At 42.2% G+C, this 23,898-nt stretch overlaps 1 protein-coding gene across 1 annotated transcript in view; it reads right to left on the bottom strand.

The window, feature by feature from the left end:
* Positions 1–11,159: 11,159 nt before the first annotated feature.
* The window catches only part of LOC137236056 (uncharacterized), a 48,060-nt gene continuing 35,321 nt past the window's right edge, over positions 11,160–23,898 (bottom strand). Inside the window, exons 2-4 of the mRNA XM_067758757.1 lie at positions 15,122–15,204; positions 14,938–15,057; positions 11,160–11,430 (exon numbers count right to left, since the gene is read on the bottom strand). Coding sequence (XP_067614858.1) covers positions 11,255–11,430; positions 14,938–15,057; positions 15,122–15,204 — 379 coding nt within the window. The 3' untranslated portion in view covers positions 11,160–11,254. The remainder of the gene's footprint in view (positions 11,431–14,937; positions 15,058–15,121; positions 15,205–23,898) is intronic.

Here is a 23,898-nt window from a genome sequence, read left to right as displayed (position 1 = left end):
ACCTTTATGGCGATATCTCGAAACGGCGTCCACCTATGGAACTGAGGATTACTCCCTTTTAAAATACTCATTAACACCTTTCATTTGATACCCATATCGTACAAACGCATTCTAGAGTCACACCTGGTCCATCTTTATGGCGATATCTCGAAAAGGCGTCCACCTATAGAACTAAGGCCCACTCCCTCTTAAAATATTCATTAACTCCTTTCGTTTGATACCCATATTGCACAAACGAATTCTAGAGTCACCCCTGGTCCACCTTTATGGCGATATCTCGAAAAGAGGTCCACCTATAGAACTAAGCCCCACGCCCTTTTAAAATAATCATTAACACCTTTCATTTGATACCCATATCATACAAACAAATTCTAAAGTCACCCCTGGTCCACCTTTATGGCGATATCTCGAAAAGGCGAACACCTATAAAACGAAGGCCCACTCCCTTTTAAAAATACTCATTAACACCTTTCATTTGATACCCATATCGTACAAACAAAGTCTAGAGTCACCCCTGGTCCACCTTTATTGCGATACCTCGAAAATGCGTCCACCTATAGAACTAAGGCCCACTCCCTCTTAAAATACTCATTAACTCCTTTCGTTTGATACCCATATTGCACAAACGAATTCTAGAGTCACCCCTGGCCCACCTTTATGGCGATATCTCGAAACGGCGTCCACCTATAGAACTAAGGCCCACTCCCTTTTAAAATACTCATTAACACCTTTCGTTTGATGCCCATATTGTGCAAACAAATTCTAGGGTCACCCCTGGTCCACCTTTATGGCGATATCTCGAAACGGCGCCCACCTATGGAACTAAGGATTACTCCCTTTTAAAATGCTCATTAACACCTTTCATTTGATACCCATATCGTACAAACGCATTCTAGAGTCACCCCTGGTCCATCTTTACGGCGATATCTCGAAAAGGCGTCCATCTATAGTACTTAGGTCCACGCCCTTTCAAATTACTCATTAATACCTTTCATTTGATACCCATATCGTACAAACGCATTCTAGAGTCAACCCTGATCCACCTTTATGGCTATATCCCTAAATGGCGTCCACCTATAGAACTATGGCCCACTCCCTCATAAAATACCCTTTAGAGCCTTTCATTTGATAGACATGTCATACAAACACATTCCAGGGTTTCCCTCGGTTCATTTTCCTACATGGTTATTTTCCCTTATGTTGTCACCATAGCTCTCAACTGAGTATGTAATGTTCGGTTACACCCGAACTTAACCTTCCTTACTTGTTTTTTCTCGCATTAATTTGCAATAAATTAGGTACACATTATACAAAATTTCTATCTTATTCCGCCAACCTTTCGTCGATTGGTTTCGCTAACTGCAGTCTTAATTTAGCGCAGAATCTCATAAAAAAAAATTTGTAAAACTATAAATTTTTTCTTCTCGCAGTTAAATTGCACTTAATTAGCTACTCGTTATGTAAAATTTTCATCTTATTCCGCCAACCTTTCGCCGATTGGTTTCGCTAACTTCAGTGTTATTTTAGCGCAGAATGTCATAAAAAAAATTTGTAAAGCTATAAATTTTTTTTCTCGCATTAATTTGCAATAAATTAGGTACACATTATACAAAATTTCTATCTTATTCCGCCAACCTTTCGTCGATTGGTTTCGCTAACTGCAGTCTTAATTTAGCGCAGAATCTCATAAAAAAAAATTTGTAAAACTATAAATTTTTTCTTCTCGCTGTTAATTTGCACTTAATTAGCTACTCATTATGTAAAATTTTCAACTTATTCCGCCAACCTTTCGCCGATTGGTTTCGCTAACTTCAGTCTTATTTTAGCGCAGAATGTCATAAAAAAAATTTGTAAAGCTATACATTTTTTTCTCGCAGTTAATTTGCACTAAATTAGGTACACATTATACAAAATTTTCATCTTATTCCGCCAACCTTTCGTCGAAGGGTTTCGCTAACTTCAGTCTTAATTTAGCGCAGAATCTCATAAAAAAAAATTTGTAAAGCTATAAATTTTTTCTTCTCGCAGTTAATTTGCACCAAATTAGCTACTAATTATGTAAACTTTTCAACTTATTCCGCCAACCTTTCGCAGCTAAAATAAGTGACGTCATAGTGGCCAAATTACTGAAGATACTGGAAGGAGGTGAAGGCAAGAAATGTTTATGGGAATTAGTATAATGTATAGTTCTACAGCTTAAAACGAAAGAGTGAAAAATACTGTAACGATTTTACTGCAATTCCCCTTATTTGCAATCTTCTACACACGTTCTTATCGCTAACTGTTGAATAAATAACTCCAATATTGAATAATGGAAAAATGGTCTTTATTAAAGTACTTCACAATAACACTTATACTTTGCAACGAATAGGAATAGCTTGCTTAATAACCAAACTGATTGATAGCTCAAATGAAACTGATCTATTGCCCGACAGATAGCGTGCTTAACTGAAAACTAAACTCTCGCGCCTCTACCGTTTGTGCTTTTATACTCTGTGATTTCCTCGTTGTATCTTCTAGGCGCTTCCAGAATTTACTTAGTTACTTATAAATTTCTCAGCTACAATTACAGATGTATAATTTTTATAGCTTCTCTCATACCCCATGCGCTTGTATGTGTGAGCGACACTTCCACAATCACAATTGAATACCTTTAGGAGCATTTCAGATAAGATATCTGCATGTGCTTGTGCGTTGCTCTCAGCTGCGTGTACCTACATATGTGTAGACATAATGATTGGTTGGTTTATGTAGATACAAGTAACTGTCTGCTTTATTGTTGTTGTGAATTTGTTTACTTAGCATAATACTAGGGATGTGAGTATCACTTAGTGTCACTCATATTCGTCACACTGCCCTCAACCTAAGTCTGATCGTCCCGATCAGGCAAATCTCCCGATCTAAACGCCGCTAGCATCTCCAAATGTACCACTCTTCAACTCCGTGGTTTCCCAATGCTTTGTATGCGGTAGATGGTATCACTGATCTTTTTCACAACCTTGTACGGGCCTTCGCAACTGCGCCGAAATTTGGCTGGAACACCTTTCCGCCGGTGAGGGTTGTTTAACAGTACCAAATCTCCCTCCAAGAAACCTTCCGAATTTTTATTCTCATTGTACCTGCGTTTCATCTTACTACTCATTATTCTAGATCGTTCCCTCGCACTCTGTTGTTTGGCCAATGAACTTCTTCGCAGAGTTTGCACTTGACGGATTGGCTTTGCATCATCATTATCGTCTAGACGTTTCACAACAGTAGTTCGCGCTGGCTTGAAACCACCCTTGCATTCTTTCTGAAAAATTCTTTCAGTCGTGCGTCCATTAGGGTTTGTCGATGACGGTCTTTTTCTCGCAGGTACTTTTAATTTCGCTTTATTTGGCCCATTCGATGCATCAACCTTTTTTTTTGGCTTTCGTGGCCTTTGTTGAGTCTTCTCCACCATTACTCGATTACCACTGAACCCTTTCTCAAACTTGAAGTTAAGTGGTATATCCTGGTTCTCATAACGCATCACACTTCTCTGCATATCGATATTGATGTCATGGTCAACCAAGAAGTCCACTCCCAATATGACTTCTTCAACGACCTTCGCCACAACGAATTTGTGTAGAACCGTGACCTTTCCAATCAAGACTTCACATATCACTTCTCCCTGGAATTGGTTATACTCGCCAGTGACCGTACGCAACCTTGCTCCAGGTAACGGTTTTACTCTCCTGTTGACCAAGTCAGATCGGATCAAGGAATGAGATGCGCCCGTATCTACAGTCAGTACACGTTCTTTGCCATCCACATTCCCTCTGACGGTAAGACTGCTCGATTTTCTACCAATTTGCGACACAGATATCACAGGACATTCAATAGCTGGGGTAAGTTTTCGTTCTTTACAACTGACACGCTCTTGCTCGTCTCCTCCAGCTTTGCGTTTACGGCCACCCGCATTGTTGGAATTATTAGGACCAAGATCGCAATGACGTGCAATGTGATCGTGCTTTCCGCATTTGAAGCATTTGATAACTCTTCCACTCCGCTTTTGCGATCCTTTCAGCGCCTCCAATATTGCGTCTACCCACTCTGGCCTTTCCACTTCCACACGGCGTGCTTTGAAAACTAGGTTACACAGAAGCGACGCTGTTTCCTGAATCAGAGCTTGCGACACGGTTTCTGCGAATGTTGGCTTTGGGTTTGCGAATGTAGCTCGCTTTGTTACGACGTCCCGTATGCCATTTATAAAGCTCTGAATCTTTACCCTTCCAGTGTATTCCACGGGTGCCTCCGCATTTGCAAGATGAGCCAATCTTTCAATATCTGAAGCAAACTCCTGCAATGTCTCATTTGCTTTTTGGTAGCGGTTTTGCAACTCAATTTGGAATATCTGTTTTCTATGCTCGCTTCCATAACGCCTTTCTACAGCAGCCATCAATGCTTCATAATTGTTCCGCTCTCCTTCGGGAATCGTCTGTAGGATTTCGGCTGCTGGCCGCTTCAATGTCACGAACTGTGCAGCAACTTTATCTTCCGCATTCCAGTTGTTCAGTGCTGCGATCTTCTCAAACTGTAGCTTGAAGACCTGGAAAGGAACAGAACCGTCAAAAGATGGAGTTTTTACTTTTGGATTACTTGTTGAAACTGCTGGGCGATTTAGTTGCAACTGCTCGATACGTCCTCTCAAAGCATCCACCTCGGCCTCGATTTTTTCCCCAAACTGTACAATTTTTGTATCGTGGGCCTCCAGCTTCGATGTTGCCCTTATCTCTTGTGCCTCCAGCTGTGTGGATATGCGGGCCTCCTGTGCTTTCAACTGCTCAGCCAACTGAGATGTCATATATGTCTTTTGCTGTTCCAGTTGGGATGCCATATATGTTTTCTGTTCTTCCAGTTGAGATTCCAGCTTGGATGTAATGCTTGTCTCCTGTGATTTCAGTTGAGATGACATTTGTGACGACATTTCTGAAATGCGTGCCTCCTGTGCCTCCAGTTGGGATGATATTTGCGACGGCATTTTGTTACTGTCGATGTTTGTGCAGATATTGCAGCCAATATCATGTTCAAGTCTGTGCTGGTAACTGTCTGCGAGTTTCGCTTCTCTCTTAAATTTTTCTTGTCTCCTCGCCATCAAGATGAAAGACATACTCTTAATTCCCTCTAATTCCATTGCCTCTCGTAGTCGTGCCTGAAGTTCGAGTTTATTGCCGGTTGTATTCAATCCACGGCTGACCAACTTATTCTTCAGTTGCTTGATCTTCAATTCACTGAACTTTGCCATGTCCTTGTTGTCCTCTGGAATTTATTCAACAATTCCCCTTCTGACACTAATTGTTACGATTTTACTGCAATTCCCCTTATTTGCAATCTTCTGCCCACGTTCGTATCTCTAAACTGTTGAATAAATAACTCCAATATTGAATAATGGAAAAATGGCCTTTATTAAAGTACTTCACAATAACAATTCACTGAACTTTGCCTTGTCCTTGTTGTCCTCTGGAATTTATTCAACAATTCCTCTTCTGACACTAATTGTTACGATTTTACTGCAATTCCCCTTATTTGCAATCTTCTGCCCACGTTCGTATCGCTAAACTGTTGAATAAATAACTCCAATATTGAATAATGGAAAAATGGCCTTTATTAAAGTTCTTCACAATAACAATTCACTGAACTTTGCCATGTCCTTGTTGTCCTCTGGAATTTATTCAACAATTCCTCTTCTGACACTAATTGTTACGATTTTACTGCAATTCCCCTTATTTGCAATCTTCTGCCCACGTTCGTATCGCTAAACTGTTGAATAACTAACTCCAATATTGAATAATGGAAAAATGGCCTTTATTAAAGTACTTCACAATAACAATTCACTGAACTTTGCCATGTCCTTGTTGTCCTCTGGAATTTATTCAACAATTCCTCTTCTAACACTAATTGTTACGATTTTACTGCAATTCCCCTTATTTGCAATCTTCTGCCCACGTTCGTATCTCTAAACTGTTGAATAAATAACTCCAATATTGAATAATGGAAAAATGGCCTTTATTAAAGAACTTCACAATAACAATTCACTGAACTTTGCCATGTCCTTGTTGTCCTCTGGAATTTATTCAACAATTCCTCTTCTGACACTAATTGTTACGAGTTTACTGCAATTCCCCTTATTTGCAATCTTCTGCCCACGTTCGTATCGCTAAACTGTTGAATAAATAACTCCAATATTGAATAATGGAAAAATGGCCTTTATTAAAGTACTTCACAATAACAATTCACTGAACTTTGCCATGTCCTTGTTGTCCTCTGGAATTTATTCAACAATTCCTCTTCTGACACTAATTGTTACGATTTTACTGCAATGCCCCTTATTTGCAATCTTCTGCCCACGTTCGTATCGCTAAACTGTTGAATAAATAACTCCAATATTGAATAATGAAAAAATGGCCTTTATTAAAGTACTTCACAATAACAATTCACTGAACTTTGCATTGTCCTTGTTGTCCTCTGGAATTTATTCAACAATTCCTCTTCTGACACTAATTGTTACGATTTTACTGCAATTCCCGTTATTTGCAATCTTCTACCCACGTTCGTATCGCTAAACTGTTGAATAAATAACTCCAATATTGAATAATGGAAAAATGGCCTTTATTAAAGTACTTCACAATAACACTTATACTTTGCAACGAATAGCTTACTTAATAACCAAACTGATTGCTAGCTCAAATGAAACCGACATATAGCGGGCTTAACTGAAAACTAAATTCTCGCGCCTCTACCGTTGGTGCTGTTATACTCTGTGATTTCCTCGTTGCATCTTATAGGCGCTTCCAGAATTTACTTAGTTACTTCTCATATACCCCATGCGCTTGTATGTGTGAGCGACACTTCCACAATCACAATTGCATACCTTTAGGAGCGTGTCAGATAAGATATCTGCATATGCTTGTGCGTTGCTCTCAGCTGCGTGTACCTACATATGTGTAGACATAATGATTGATTCGTTTATGTAGATAAAAGTGACTGTCTGCTTTATTGTTGTTGTGACTTTATTTACTTAGCATAAGACTAGGGATGTGAGTATCACTTAGCGTCACTCATATTCGTCACAATACAAATTTTTGGCGTACCTATATGAAGTAGTGTTCTGCAAAAATGAAAATTTTCATATTTTCAACGATATCTCGGAAACAAGATCTGCCACAGGAAAATGGAAGTCATATTCGGAATCAGGAGAAAATTTTACTTTAGGAAAGGCCTATTTTATTTTTGGAGATTTTTTTTGTCGAGTAGTGTAATCATTACTTTCCGTGCGGGATCCCGTCGGGGACCTTTCTGGACTATTTCGGGATGATTTTCGAAGCCTTCCGGGATCATTTCTGCATAGTTTTCGCGATCTGTCGTGGATCCCCTCGGGGTCATTTCGGAACTTATTCTCATATGTCGGAATAATTTAGGGACCGTTCCTGGATATTTTCTGGATGGTGCTCGAGATCCGTCCGGGAGCCCGTGAGGGTCATTTCGGAACTTTTTCGGGACTATTTCGGGATCATTTTGGTACCCTTCAGGGATCATTTCTGTTTGGTTTCTGGATAATCGTGTCGTTGACATTTTTGTTTTTTTGGGACTATTCCGGGAGCTTTTGCAGACCCTTCCTATTCCCTTCCCTTATCAGCTCATTTAGTTTTTTTTTTTACTTAATTACAAAAATAAAATGCATTAGACAGAAACAAATTTTTAAACAGATAACTTGATTATGCCATTCTGCATATTCCACTTTTAGACCTGATTGCAAGGAACATAGCGTCAACAACTGCATCCAGGCTCGGTGCCTCGGGGCAGCTTGAGCGCCGACCATACGGCCATAGTAGTATAGCGTCATTAATCTCAAAGCGAACAGACTACCTGATTCCCTATCTGCGCTTCGAGGGAGATCTTAAGGCCACAATAGAGGTGGCCAGTTAGCGCAAGGGTGCTCAAATGGCGAACGAGGCGATACATGGGTACACGGATGGTTCCAAAGTAGTGGAAGGAGTAGGGTCAGCGGTATCCTGTGCTGTTTCGGAAATAAGCAGATCCTACAGGCTACCGGATTACTCTAGCGTTTTCCAAGCGGAAATATTAGCCGTAACCAAAGCAGTAGAAACCCAGGAAGAGAATAGCTTAAGCTGCAACTGTATGTGTTAACTTTTATATTGACAGTGAAGCAGCAATTAAGACAATAATCTCGCATAGCACAGCATCTAAATGCATGTTAGAGTGTAAGCAGTCTCTGGAGAGAATTGGGACAGGGAGAAGCATACATCTATATAGGGTCCCAAGGCATAAGGAAATAGATGGGAATGAAAAAGCGGATGAACAGGCTAAAGAGGGTGCATCCCTTGAAGCTCCCAATTAGACTGGGCATCTCGCCCAAAGGCATCTCGCGAAGGCGAGAGCTACACATGATCGATCAAGCGGGAAAGGCGTAGTTTCAAGGGCGGGGCTGTAAAGCGTCGAAGATTATTTGTAGGTCTTACAACCTTAGACTAACAAAGTTGCTTCTATCATTAAATAGAGAGGACTGTAGACTCGTGACGGGTATTCTCACTGGACTCTGCCCTCTGGCGTCACATGCTTTTAAATTAGACTTGGTCAGTGATAGCATATGTCGGAGGTGCGGGTAGGAGGAAGAAACGATCGAGCACGTTCTGTGCTCGTGCCCTGCACTTGCCAGGCTAAGACTCCAGCTATTAGGAGTGATACAGCAGTCAGATCTAGAAGCAGTAAGTGGCTTAAGTCCTAGGAAGCTTCTAGTATACGCCAATAGGAGGGAGTTATTTTATAACATACGTCCTGGTTTTTGATAGGGTCTGTCAGTTGTTCGTTAAAACAAACTTCTGGTAAAACTACGGACTCATTGAATCTTTTTTTTATTTCCTCATGGACCGGCCAGTTCAACCTAACCTAACCTCATCCGAAATATTTCCGTATCTTCAACCGTCAATCCAATAATAATTGAAGCATTCGTGTATCTTTGCTTCCATGAGGCATCTCCAGATTAACGAACAGGACCTTCAATTAAATCCCAAACCTTTTCCATCTTCATAATAAGCTGCTTTCTATATTTTCACAGCTCGTGTTTATCGCGATACAATTTCGTAATCGCCAACCTTAGATCAGCCATATCGTAAGGTTGGGTTAGATTGAACTGGCCGGTCCATGAGGACCTCACATAGACTGATTGAGTCCGTAGTGTTACCGGAAGTTTGTTTTAACGACCAAACTTAAAAACCCTATCAAAAACCAGGACCTATGTTATAAAATAACTCCGTCATCTTGGCAAATACTAGAAGCTTCCTAGGATTTAAGCCACTTGCTGCTTCTAGATCTGACAGCTGTGTCACTCCTAACAGCTGGAGTCTTAGCCTGGCAAGTGCAGGGCACGAGCACAGAACGTGCTCGATGGTTTCCTCCTCCAACCCGCACTTCCTAAATCTGCTATCACTGACCAAGCCTAATTTAAAGGCATGTGACGCCAGAAGGTAGTGTCCAGTCAGAATGCCTGTCATGAGTCTACAGTCCTCTCTTTCTAATGATAGAAGCAACTTTGTTAGTCTAAGGTTGTAAGACCTACAGCCCCGCGCTTGAACCCACGCCTTTCCCGCTTGGCCGATCATGTGCACCTCTGGCTTTCGCTTAATCTCGCCCAGTGGAGCAAGCTTCAAGGGATGGGACATTTTTAGCTAGCTCTTCTGCTTTTTCATTCCCATCTATTCCCATATGCCCTGGGACCCAATTTAGATGTATGCTTCTCTCTGTCCCCATTCTCTCCAGAGACTGCTTACACTCTAACATGCACTTAGATGCTGTGCTATGCGAGATTATTGCCTTAATTGCTGCTTGCAGCTTAAGCTATTCTCTTCCAGGGTTTCTACTGCTTTGGTTACGGCTAATATTTCCGCTTGGAAAACGCTACAGTAATCCGGCAGCCTGTAGGATCTGCTAATTGCCGGATCAGCACAGTATACAGCAGACCCTACTCCTTCCACTACTTTGGAACCATCGGTGTACACATGTATCGCCTCGTCCGCCATTTGCGCACCCTTGTGCCAACCGTCCACCTCTATTGTGGACTTAAGATCTCCCTCGAAGCGCAGATAGGGAATCAGGTAGTCTGTTCGTCTTGTGATTGATGACGCTATACTACTATGGCCATATGGTCGGCGCTCTAGCTGCCCCGAGGCACCGAGCCTGGTTGCGGTCGTTAATGCATTGTTCTTTGCTACCAGGTGTACAGGTGGAATGTACAGAATGGCATACAGTGCAGCTGTAGGGGTTGTTTTCAGGGCTCCCGTAATGCTAAGCATTGATAGTCTGCATACCCCCACTAATTTTTTGAGGTATGTTGTTTTTTGTCTGGCTTTCCACCAAACAAGAACTCCATAGTATAGAATAGGGCTTACAATCGCTGTAAAAACACAACGAGAAAGAGAGGGCGATAGGCCCCACGTACACCCCAGCATTCTTTTACATGCATAGAGTGGCGTTGAAGTCTTCTTGACCCTCTCCTCCACGTTGAGCTTACATGATAGCTTATTGTCTCCTGTAAGGTCACCCCTACCAACATAGGCCTGGTCAAATTTGGGACTTTGTACCTCTTTGTAAACAAGACCATATCCGTCTTCTCCGCATTGACTTTCAACCCGACATTAGATGCCCAGGTATGAATATCCCGAAGCGCCCGATCCATCAAAGAACTATTCGTTGGAAGGCACTTTCCACTTATGACAATTGCAACGTCATCTGCGTAAGCCGTTAGTACTACAGGCCCCTCATCGAATCGCCTGAGCAGTTGGTTGATGACCAGCGTCCACAGCAGAGGTGATAGCACCCCTCCCTGCGGCGTGCCCTTGTCCACTGATTTCGTGGCCTCGTACAATCCCCATTGTGATGTAATCTTTCTGCAATTTAACATGCAGCCGATCCATCTGATTGAGGCAGGCTGTACTTTAATGTAATTAAGACCATCCATAATCGCCAATTTTGCAACATTATTGAAAGCCCCGGCAATGTACAAGAAGACTCCTAGAGCACACTCCTTATATTCCAGGGATTTCTCTATGCTTATTACCACCCTATGCAATGCGCTGTCTAGCCATATCGTAAAGTGTCAATAGAATTACCGAACAAACAAATTACAAATGTAAAATATTTCATAATTCTCTATTTTGTAATCAGTTTCAAACATTTTCAGTTTTATAATAAAGTTTCTGACAATTACAAATGAAAACTAGATTATAATATACACAGCTCCTGCAGCTCGTTGGATTTCATAATTTCCGCACTCCCCGTGATAGATACGATGGAGTCCCTCTACGTTAATCCCTTTCTCCGTTAAAGCCTGTATGTACCGTAGTTCAATATTACGCCATGGATTGATATGTCGTGTATAAACCCAAACGAGTTCTAAATTTTGGAAGAGAAAATAATGTTATAAATATGTTTATATGTGGTTTTTGAATGGCATGTAAAATTGTGACTACGTTCGTCCATTTGTGCAGCATTTTTCAAATTTTATTAAAGGAAGAAATGGATTGTTGAACTTTTATCCATTATGTAGACTTTTGGTTCAAAGACTATGTTGAAGATAAGTGTGGGAATGATTTACCCACATCCCTTTTGGAATTTGGTTTGTTAACGAAATTATTACGATGTTCAGTGTCTTTGTTTTTTCTGCATTCCAATATTTTGTAGAAAAAATAGCTTAAACATATTGCAAATACATAATACACGAAGCCCAACACTACAGCTGTCTTTTGCTTAATGTTAATTTGAGAGTTGGTGAAAATCTCATATTAAAAACTTGCCTACCAATTGTTGTTTGAGTTTCTTTTTAGAGCTAACGTGTTAGATATGAGAACAAGGCTAACGTTAATTTGGGATTTTTAATTAGAATTCCCAAACCCATCACAAACATGATGAATGAGCAATGCAGAGAATCAAATTGGGAACCAAATTTTTCTACAACTTTTGAGAATTTTTGTTCTGTTCCTTTCTCGGAAAAATTGCCAATTGAAACTTATTGTAATAGTATTGGCGCTACTTTTCTCTTCTCTCCTATGCTGCCGAAGGCTTCCACAAAATAAATTAAAAGCCCTATTCTGTGCACTTGGAAAAATTCACCATATTGCTTATTTGTCAAGTTTGACAATTTATCAAGTAAATAATTGCTATTTTATGTAAAAAATAAAAAGCTTTTTCGCTGACAAATTGTCAATAAGTCAAACGCTCTTGATAATTTAATTTATACGGATAAATTTAAACTAGAATTCTCTTATTGTGCGATCGAGAGAAAATGGAAGAAGATTTATTACTTTTGGTATTATTGTGCGAAGATCCTCCTTAATTGGATTTTGGGGGTAATTTCTGGGTTGTTTTTGAAACTCTCTCGGGGTCCTCCCTGGGTCATTTGGGGGTCGTTCCGGGATCTTTTCGGAGACTCTCTCGGGGTAATTAGGGTTCTTCCGGGATGGTTTTGGGGAGTCCCCAATGTCCACCAAATTAACCCGAGGCAGTCCCCATAACCATTCCGGAAGGTCCTCCATATTACCCCAAGGGACGCCGATGGAATCCCAAAAATCATCTCAGAATGTCCCCCAAATGACCCCGAGGAAGTCCCCAAAAAAATCCCAGAACGACCCCTAAAAGACCCCGAGGGAGTCCCCAAAACCATCGCGGAATATCTCCCAAATCACCCCAAGGGAGTCTTCATAACCATCCCGGAAGGTACCCTAAATTACCCCGAAGAAGTCCCCAAAACCATCCCAAAATGTGCCCCAAATGACCCCGAGAGAGTCCCCAAAAAGATCCCGGAACGACCCGCAAATGAACCCGACGGAGTCGCCAAAACCTCCCCGGAAATATACCGAGGGAGTCCCCATAAACATCCCGGAACGACCCCTAAATGACCCCGAGTGAGTCCCCAATATGATCCAGGAATGACCCCCAAATGACCCGAGGGAGTCCCTAAAGCCATGCCGAAATAACCCCCAAAAATCCAGCGGATTATTTTTTCCTATTCCCATTTCGGTGTTAGCAGCATAAAATGAGACATATCGCTCCAATTGCTCATGCGTAGCACGTTCCACTTTTGATTTCCTTGAAAAATTATGATTTTAAAATATTTGTTACAAAAAATAATGAACAATATTTACTTATGTTTTTTTCTTACGTTTTTTCCATTTCACGATTCTTGCACTAAACAGCTGATTTCTGTTTACTTTATTTAGTTCACCACAATATGATGAAAAGCACAAGTAGTTTGATAAATTATTAAAAATGTATTTGATAAAAATAAGTAGCCATAAAGGAGTAAAAAAATTTAAGAACTTATAAAACTTGTTAATAAAAAGAAAAATAGAAAAGGTTTTGATAAAAACTTGATTTAATTAAAACGAGTACAGATATTTGATAAAAAAAATTCGAAAAATAACTTTTTTATTTAGAAGTAGTAAAATAAATAAACAAAGAACTTTTTTGGAAATAATTAGTAAACACAAGTAAGGAAGTCTAAGTTCGGGTGAAACCAAACAATACATACCCAGCTGTACACTTGAAATGCTGTTGTTGTTTGTTTTGTGTTCTTAATATTGTTACTAGGCTGCACAATAATATATATGTACACATGGTTCTATTCTGAACTAATTCTTCTTCGAGTTATGGCTCCCGAAACTTGGGAAATGAAATGCTATTCATATAAAGCTATTTTTTGCAACGATATGGCTTATTTTATTAGTTCACGACCCTTTTAAAAATCTTGTATATGAAAGTGGGCGTGATCCCTTACCGATTTCGTTAATTCTTCTTCAAAGCATTCCTTATAGTAAAGGCAACCTCTCTGCCGAATTTTGTTACGATAGGTTTCACGATTTTTGATTTATGATTAATAATATTTGTAAAATTGATTTTATCACAAGTGGGCGGTACCACGCCCATTTTAAAAAAGTTTTTAAAATTTTCACACGTCAAGTTCCAACATTCTAGGTGTATTATTTACGAAATAATCAGGATTTTTGTGTTTTCCAAAATGTTATATATATAAAAAGTGGGCGTGGTTATCATCCGATGTCGCACATTTTCAATACCAATCTATTCTGGGTCCAGATATGCTCGTGTACCAAATTTGGTGAAGATATCTCAATATTTACTCAAGTTATCGTGTTAACGCATCGACGGGCGGACGGACGGACACATTTTTTTCGACACTGATGATTTTGGTACGAGTATACGGAAGTCTATATCTATGTCGGTTCCTTTATACCTGTACAACCAGCCGTTATCCAATCAAAGTTATAATACTCTGCGTACAAGTACAGCTGAGTATAAAACTAAGTAATTTTTTCAAATGAGTATAAAAAATAAAAACAAGTAATTAGTAACAAGAACAAAAAAATTCATAAAATTTGTGAAAATGTAACAAAGTAGAAAGAAGCCTTGATTTCATTAAAATTAGTAAAGAATATTGGTAAAAAAAATTTATTTAAAAGAAGAAAGAAATATGTAACTTTAGAAAAAAACTTATAAAAATAAAAATAATTAGTAAAAAACGGCGGGCTCATTCATCCTATTTGACGTCCTCACGGATCGGCCAGATCAACTATACATTGCGATACATTTTAAAATACATGTCCTGTATGTGAGAGAGTCGTATTAGCGTGTGCTCGTATATTTTCTTTACTGCCTTTATGGCATAGATAATGAGAATAAGTCGGCGGAAATAAGTTTTAGTAAAATAAGAATTGTACAACTGATTTTCCACCAATAAGAAAACCGCTTCTATTTGTATTTATATCGCTCAAATGATCTTGCAGACCATTCGCTTTCGGTGACGAACATGCTTAATAAGAACCTGGTCTGGCGGCGTTCGGACACACACAAAAATCGAAATGCTTATTCAAATCAAAACTTACTAACCGGCGTGCTCTGAACCCGATGGAAAATTCTGGCAGGCATAGATGATAAGTTTCTGTAAATCAAGAGTTAGAACTTTGTACCTAAGATTTCTCCAATCAATCTCTTCAGTTCCGGGATTAGCTGCAAAATATAAATAAAATGTATAGTTTAAATTTCTTAGAAAGATATGATTATAATAACATACCTGTTTCGCTATATGTAATTCGAAATTGTCCTTCACAATTCGAAGGGAATTTAAGTGCTCCGATGCTAGAAATTGTGGTTTCGCTAGTAATTGTGAAAAAATGTGTTAAGCTGCTGTTTATATTTTCAAAGTAAACAACAAGAAGAGTATGTGAACGCTACTGAGAGTTTAAAGAGGAAGTGAGACGCCTTTGCAGGAGGAAAAAAGCATAGGCAGAAAGGCATGAGTGCGAGGAGCATGAGCTGTTAGTCACCACGAATGGCGCCTGCAAATTTTAGCAAACAAATTCGACGACAGACAAAAAGTTCTTAGTCCGGGGTAAAATACTGTCAGAATGAAAACGGTTACCTTTTAACCGATGTTCAGAGAACACTTAGATTGTGCAGGGAACACTTCTCTGACCTTCCAAATGGAGACAGCGATGTACCTATCGCCCAACTTTGAGCCCGCAATCGATGAACTTATGTTCCTCCACCCAACTACGACGAAATCAGAATATCAATAACCAGATTAAAAAACAAGACCTCGGACGATCAGTGACGTAGTGAGGTTTTCTTGCGCCTGGGAAAAATGTTTTTTGGTTTGCCCGCAAAACTGACGTTGAGCAACACCATCAGCTCAGTCAGAATTGGGAAAACCCTATTCGAATCGTTCGAAACTAAACGAGGTTTCAGACAGGGTGACCCTCTATCGTGCGATTTCTTTAATACGTTGCTGGTGAAAATTATACTAGCTGCAGAATTTAATTGCTCTGGAAAAATCTAATTCTAATCTATCTAATCTAATATCTAATCTAATCTAATCTAATCTAATCTAATCTAATATATCTAATCTAATATCTAATATATATATTATAAATGGGAAAGTTTGGATGTTAAGATGTTTGGATGTTTGGATGTTTGGATGTTTGGATGTTTGTCCAGACGTTTGTCTTTGTGACTCAATAACGCAAGAACGGCTGGACCGATTTGGATGAAATTTTGTACACATATAGCCAATAGTCTAGAAGGATCTACTAGCTATATATTTTCCAAAAGGGGCGTGGTCCCCGCCCCCTAGGAACAGTTATAATTTAATTATTATATTTTTTCGTCTTTGCGACTGAATCACGGCAGAATGGCTACACGGATTTTGATGAAATTTGGGACACAGACAGTAGTCTACTAGCGAAATTTTTTTCGAACGTGGAAAGAGGGGTGGGGGTCCCACGACCCCTTCGAGAAATTATTTTTCATAATTTTTACACATTATAACTTTACGTATACTGGCCTTCACCACTATCACAGACTCAAGGGGTCAAATAAGTCGAGGGCTTACAAAGTAAGCAGTGACACCCTCCGCCCGCCCCCCCCCCCTTTATCTCCTCCTCTGGTGTAAAATCCATAAATTGTTATAACTCAATCTAAATTTTCTCCTAAATCAATAGTTTTTGGTATCTGGTACATACAGAACGAGATCTAGACAATTTTGGAGGAACGATCAGTGGTCCTCTCCTCTACTCCCGCCATCCGCCCTCCATCAATTGTTTTTATTAGCACGCTTTTATTAGCTTTACCTGTATGTTTCTATCTAACTTTTTATTCGCTCCATTGCGCCTGCTGCCTTATTGACATGGTTTTATAATTAGCTTCACCTTTTTTGTAATCCCGTAAGGGTCATATCGAGACCCTTCCGGGATCATTTCTGGATGGTTTTCGGGATCGGTCCGGGATTACGCCGGGGTAATTTCGGGACTTTTTCGGGACTATTTCGGGATCATTTTGGGACCCTTCCGAGATCATTTCTGTATAGTTTACGGGATCCATCCGGGATCCCGTCGGGGTTGTTTTGGAACATTTTCGGGACTATTGCGGAATCATTTCGGGACTATTTCGCGATCATTTGGGGACTCTTCCGGCATCATTTCTGGATGGTTTTCGGGATCCGTGCGGGATCTCGTCGGGGTCATATGGGGACTTTTTCGGGATCATTTGGGGGCTCTTCCGGCATCATTTCTGGATGGTTTTCGGGATCCGTCCGGGATATCGTCGGGATCATTTGGGGACTTTTTCGGGATCATTTGGGAGCTCTTCCGGCATCATTTCTGGATGGTTTTCGGGATCCGTCCGGGATCTCGTCGGGGTCATTTGGGGACTTTTTCGGGATCATTTTGGGGCTCATCCGGTATCATTTCTGGATGGTTTTCGGGATCCGTCCGGGATCCCGTCGGGGTCATTTCGGGACTTTTTCGCGACTAATACGAGATCATTTGGGAACCCTTTCGGCATCATTTCTGGATGGTTTTCGGGATCCGTCCGGGATCCCGTCGGGGTCATTTCGGGACTTTTTCGCGACTAATACGGGATCATTTGGGAACCCTTTCGGCATCATTTCTGGATGGTTTTCGGGATCCGTCCGGGATCCCACTATGGTAATTTCGGGACTATTAGGGAATCATTTGGGTACCTTTCCGGCATCATTTCTGGATAATTTTCGAGATCCGTCCGGGATGCCGACGAGGTCATCTCGGGACTATTTCGGGATCATTTGGGATACCTACCGGCATCATTTCTGGATGGTTTTTGGGATTCGTCCGGGATCCCGTCGTGGTCCTTTCGGGACTTTTTTTCGACTTATACGGGATCATTTGCGGACCCTTTCGGCATCATTTCTGGATAGTTGTCGGGATCCCGTCACGGTCATTTCGGGACTATTAGGGGATCATTTGAGGACCTTTCCGGCATCATTTCTGTATTGTTTTCGGAATCCTTTCGGGATCCCGTCAGGGTAATTTTGGGACTTTTTCGGGGCTAATACGGGATCATTTGGGGATCCTCTAGGGGGTCGTTTCGTGACTTTTTCTGTTTTATTTCGGGATCATTTGGGGACCCTTCCGGCATAATTTCTTGATGGTTTGCCGGATCCATCAGCGTCATTTCGGGACCATTTTGGGATCATTTGGGGACCCTTCCGAGATCATTTCTGGATCCGTCCGGGATGCCGTAGGAGCCATTTCGGGATTTTTTGTTACTTTTCCGGGATAGTTTTTGGACCCTTCCGGGATCATTTCTGGATCTGTACGGGATCCCATCTGGGTCATTTCCGGACTATTTCGGGATCATTTTGGGATCCTTCCGGAATCATTTCTGTATGGTTTTCGCGATCCGTCGTTGATTCCCTCGGAGCCATTTCGGAACCTTTTCTGGAGTATGTCGGGGTCATTTGGGGACTTTTTCGGGATCATTTGGGGCTCTTCCGGCATCATTTCTGGATGGTTTTCGGGATCCGTGCGGGATCTCGTCGGGGTCATTTGGGGACTTTTCGGGATCATTTGGGGGCTCTTCCGGCATCATTTCTGGATGGTTTTCGGGATCCGTCCGGGATCCCATCAGGGTAATTTCGGGACTATTAGGGGATCATTTGTGGACCTTTCCGGCATCATTTCTGGATAATTTTCGGTATCCGTCCGGGATGCCGACGAGGTCATTTCGGGATTATTTCGGGATCATTTGGGATACCTACCGGCATCATTTCTGGATGGTTTTTGCGATTCGTCCGGGATCCCGTCGGGGTAATTTCGGGACTTTTTCTCGACTAATACGGGATCATTTGTGGACCCTTTCGGCAAAATTTCTGGATAGTTGTCGGGATCCGTTCGGGATCCCGTCACGGTCATTTCGGAACTATTAGGGGATCATTTGAGGACCTTTCCGGCATCATTTCTGGATAGTTTTTGGAATCCTTTCGGGATCCCATCAGGGTCATTTCGGGGCTTTTTCGGGATCATTTAGGGATGGCGTTCAGGATTCGTCCAGGAACCCGTCAGGGTAATTTCTGGACTTTTCCGAGACTATTTCGGGATCATTGTGGGACCTTCCCAAGATCATTTCTGGATGGATTTCGGGATTTGTCCGGGATGCCCTCAGGGTCATTTTGGGACTATTAGGTGAGCATTTGAGGACCGTTCCGGCATCACTTCTGGATGGTTTTCGGTATCCGTTCAGATTCCCGTCGGAATAATTGCGGGACTTTTTCGGGATCATTGGGGTCCCTTCCGACATCATTTCTGGATGGTTTTTGGGATTCGTCCGGCATCCCGTCGGGGTCATTTCGGGACTTTTTCTCGACTAATACGGGATAATTTGCGGGCCCTTTCGGTATCATTTCTGGATAGTTGTCGGGATCCGTTCGGGATCCCGTCAGGGTCTTTTCGGAACTATTGGGAGATCATTTGAGGACCTTTCCGGCATCATTTCTGGTTAGTTTTCGGGATCCTTTCCGGGTCCCATCAGGGTCATTTCGGGACTTTTTCGGCATCATTTAAGATTGGTTTTCAGGATTCGTCCGGGATCCGTCAGGGTAATTTCTGGACTTTTCCCAGACTATTTCGGGATAATTTTGGGACCCTCCCAAGATAATTTCTGGATGGATTTCGGGATCTGTCCGGTATGCCGACAGGGTCATTTTGAGACTATTAGGTGATCATTTGAGGACCTTTTCGGCATCACTTCTGGATGGTTTTCGGTATCCGCTCAGGATCCCGTCGGAATTATTGCGGGACTTTTTCGGGATCATTTGGTGTCCCTTCCGGCATGATTTCTGGATGGTTTTTGGGATTCGTCCGGCATCCCGTCGGGTTCATTTCGGGACTTTTTCTCGACTAATACGGGATCATTTGCGGGCCCTTTCGGCATCATTTCTAGATAGTTGTCGGGATCCGGTCGGGATCCCGTCAGGGTCTTTTCGGAACTATTAGGTGATCATTTGAGGACATTTCCGGCATCATTTCTGGATAGTTTTCGGGATCCTTTCGGGGTTCAGTCAAGGTCATTTCGGGACTTTTTCGGGATCATTTAGAGATGGCTTTCAGGATTCGTCCGGGAACCCGTCAGGGTAATTTCTGAACTTTGCCGAGACTATTTCGGGATAATTTTGGGACCTCCCCAAGATCATTTCTGGATGGATTTTGGGATCAGTCCGGGATGCCGTCAGTGTCATTTTGGCATTAGGTGATCATTTGAGGACCTTTCCGGCATCACTTCTGGATGGTTTTCGGTATCCGATCAGGATCCCCTCGGAATCATTGCGGGACTTTTTCGGGATCATTTGGGGTCCCTCCCAAGATCATTTCTGGATGGATTTCGGGATCTGTCCGGGATCCCGTCAGGGTCATTTAGGGGTGCGTTCGAGATCCCGTCAGGGTCATTTCGGGACTTCTTCGGGACTATATCGGGATAATTTCTGGATGGTTTATGGGATCCGTCCATGACCCCTTAAGGGTCATTTCGGGACTATTAGGTGATCATTTTAGGACCTTTCCGGCATCACTTCTGGATGATTTCCGGTATCCGTTCGGGATCCCGTCAGGGTCTTTTCGGAACTATTAGGTGATCATTTGAGGACATTTCCGGCATCATTTCTGGATAGTTTTCGGGATCCTTTCGGGGTTCAGTCAAGGTCATTTCGGGACTTTTTCGGGATCATTTAGAGATGGCTTTCAGGATTCGTCCGGGAACCCGTCAGGGTAATTTCTGAACTTTGCCGAGACTATTTCGGGATAATTTTGGGACCTCCCCAAGATCATTTCTGGATGGATTTTGGGATCAGTCCGGGATGCCGTCAGTGTCATTTTGGCATTAGGTGATCATTTGAGGACCTTTCCGGCATCACTTCTGGATGGTTTTCGGTATCCGATCAGGATCCCCTCGGAATCATTGCGGGACTTTTTCGGGATCATTTGGGGTCCCTCCCAAGATCATTTCTGGATGGATTTCGGGATCTGTCCGGGATCCCGTCAGGGTCATTTAGGGGTGCGTTCGAGATCCCGTCAGGGTCATTTCGGGACTTCTTCGGGACTATATCGGGATAATTTCTGGATGGTTTATGGGATCCGTCCATGACCCCTTAAGGGTCATTTCGGGACTATTAGGTGATCATTTGAGGACCTTTCCGGCATCACTTCTGGATGGTTTTCGGTATCCGATCAGGATCCCCTCGGAATCATTGCGGGACTTTTTCGGGATCATTTGGGGTCCCTCCCAAGATCATTTCTGGATGGATTTCGGGATCTGTCCGGGATCCCGTCAGGGTCATTTAGGGGTGCGTTCGAGATCCCGTCAGGGTCATTTCGGGACTTCTTCGGGACTATATCGGGATCATTTCTGGATGGTTTATGGGATCCGTCCATGACCCCTTAAGGGTCATTTCGGGGTATCCGTTCGGGATCCCGTCGGAATCAATGCGGGACTTTTACGGAATCATTTGGGATTCCTTCCGGCATCATTTCTGGATGGTTTTCGGGATTTGTCCGGGATCCCGTCGGGGTTATTTCGGGACCTTTTCGGGGCTAATACGGGATCATTTGGGGATCCTCTAGGGGTCGTTTCGTGACTTTTTCTGTATTATTTCGGGATCATTTTGGGACCCTTTCGGCATAATTTCTTGATGGTTTGCCGGATCCATCAGGGTCATTTCGGGACCATTTTGGGATCATTTGGGGACCCTTCCGAGATCATTTCTGGATCCGTCCGGGATGCCGTAGGAGCCATTTCGGGATTTTTTGTTACTTTTCCGGGATAGTTTTTGCACCCTTCCGGGATCATTTCTGGATCTGTGCGGGATCCCTTCTGGGTCAATTCCGGACTATTTTGGGATCATTTTGGAATCCTTCCGGAATCATTTCTGTATGGTTTTCGCGATCCATCGTGGATCCCCTCGGAGCCATTTCGGAACTTTTTCTGGAGTTAGTCGGGATAATTTAGGGACCCTTCCTGGATATTTTCTGGATGGTTTTTGAGATCCGCCCGGGAGCCTGTCAGGGTCATTTCGGAACCTTTTCGGGATCATTTTGGAAAACCTTCAGGGATCATTTCTGTGTGGTTCTCTGGATACGTCTAGAATCGTGTCGCTCTTATTTCGGGTTTTTTGGGACTATTCGGGGAACTTTTGGAGACCCTTTCGCGGCATTTCTGGATGGTTTTCGGGATGCGTCCGCGATAGCGTTGGGGTCATTTCGTAGCTTTTTCTGGATAATTTCGGGATCATTTGGGATCCTATCAGGTTATCAGCTCATTTAGTTCTTTTTTTTTACTCAATTACAAAAATAAAATGCATTAGACAGAAAACAAAATTTTAAACAGATAATAAGCAGGCTAACGCGAATAGCCCATTTATTAAAAATTTTCCTTGCGGACGGGGCCGCGGGTAAAGGCTAGTCTAATATATATTATAAATGGAAAAGTTTGGATGTTAAGATGTTTGGATGTTTGGATGTTTGTCCAGATGTTTGTCTTTGTGACTCAATAACGCAAGAACGGCTGGACCGATTTGGATGAAATTTTGCACACATATAGCCAATAGTCTAGAAGGATCTACTAGCTATATATTTTTCAAAAGGGGCGTGGTCTCCGCCCCCTAGGAACAGTTATAATTTAATTATTATATTTTTTCGTCTTTGCGACTGAATCACGCCAGAATGGCTACACGGATTTTGATGAAATTTGGGACACAGACAGTGGTCTACTAGCGAAATTTTTTTCGAACATGGAAAGAGGGGTGGGGGTCCCACGACCCCTTCGAGAAATAATTTTTCAATAATTTTTACACATTATAACTTTACGTATACTGGCCTTCACCAATATCACAGACTCAAGGGGTCAAATAAGTCGAGGGCTTACAAAGTAAGCAGTGACACCCTCCGCCCGCCCCCCTTTATCACCCCCTCTGGTGTAAAATCTATAAATTGTTATAACTCAATATAAATTTTCTTCTAAATCAATAGTTTTTGGTATCTGGTACATACAGAACGAGATCTAGACAATTTTGGAAGAACGATCAGTGGTCCTCTCCTCTACTCCCGCCATCCGCCCTCCATCAATTGTTTTTATTAGCACGCTTTTATTAGCTTTACCTGTATGTTTCTATGTAACTTTTTATTCGCTCCAATGCGCCTGCTGCCTTATTAACATGGTTTTATAATTAGCTTCACCTTATTTGTAATCCCCTAAGGGTCATATCGAGACCCTTCCGGGATCATTTCTGGATGGTTTTCGGGATCGGTCCGGGATTACGCCGGGGTAATTTCGGGACTTTTTCAGGACTATTTCGGGATCATTTTGGGACCATTCCGGGATCATTTCTGTATAGTTTTCGGGATCCGTCCGGGATCCCGTCGGGGTTATTTTGGGACATTTTCGGGACTATTCCGGAATCATTTCGGGACTATTTCGCGATCATTTGGGGACCCTTCCGGCATCATTTCTGGATGGTTTTCGGGATCCGTCCGAGATCCCGTCGGGGTACTTTCGGGATCATTTGCGTACCTTCGAGAGATAAATTCTTGATGGTTTCCGGGATCATTACGGGACTTTTTCGGGGTTATTTTGGGTCCCTTTAGACATCATTTCTGGATGGTCCTCGGGATTCGTCCGGCATTCCGTCGGGGTCATTTCGGGACTTTTTCGCGACTAATACGGGATCATTTTGGAACCCTTTCGGCATCATTTCTGGATGGTTTTCGGGATCCGTCCGGGATCCCATCAGGGTAATTTCGGTACTATTAGGGGATCATTTGGTAACCTTTCCGGCATCATTTCTGGATAATTTTCGGGATCCGTCCGGGATGCCGACGAGGTCATTTCGGGACTATTTCGGGATCTTTTGGGATACCTACCGGCATCATTTCTGGATGGTTTTTGGGATTCGTCCGGGATCCCGTCGTGGTCATTTCGGGACTTTTTCTCGACTAATACGGGATAATTTGCGGACCCTTTCGGCATCATTTCTGGATAGTTGTCGGG

This window comes from Eurosta solidaginis, unplaced genomic scaffold, assembly GCF_040869045.1.
Source record: "Eurosta solidaginis isolate ZX-2024a unplaced genomic scaffold, ASM4086904v1 ctg00001302.1, whole genome shotgun sequence".
NCBI classification, from domain to species: Eukaryota; Metazoa; Arthropoda; class Insecta; order Diptera; family Tephritidae; genus Eurosta; species Eurosta solidaginis.
This window is presented reverse-complemented; position numbering and strand designations above follow the sequence as displayed.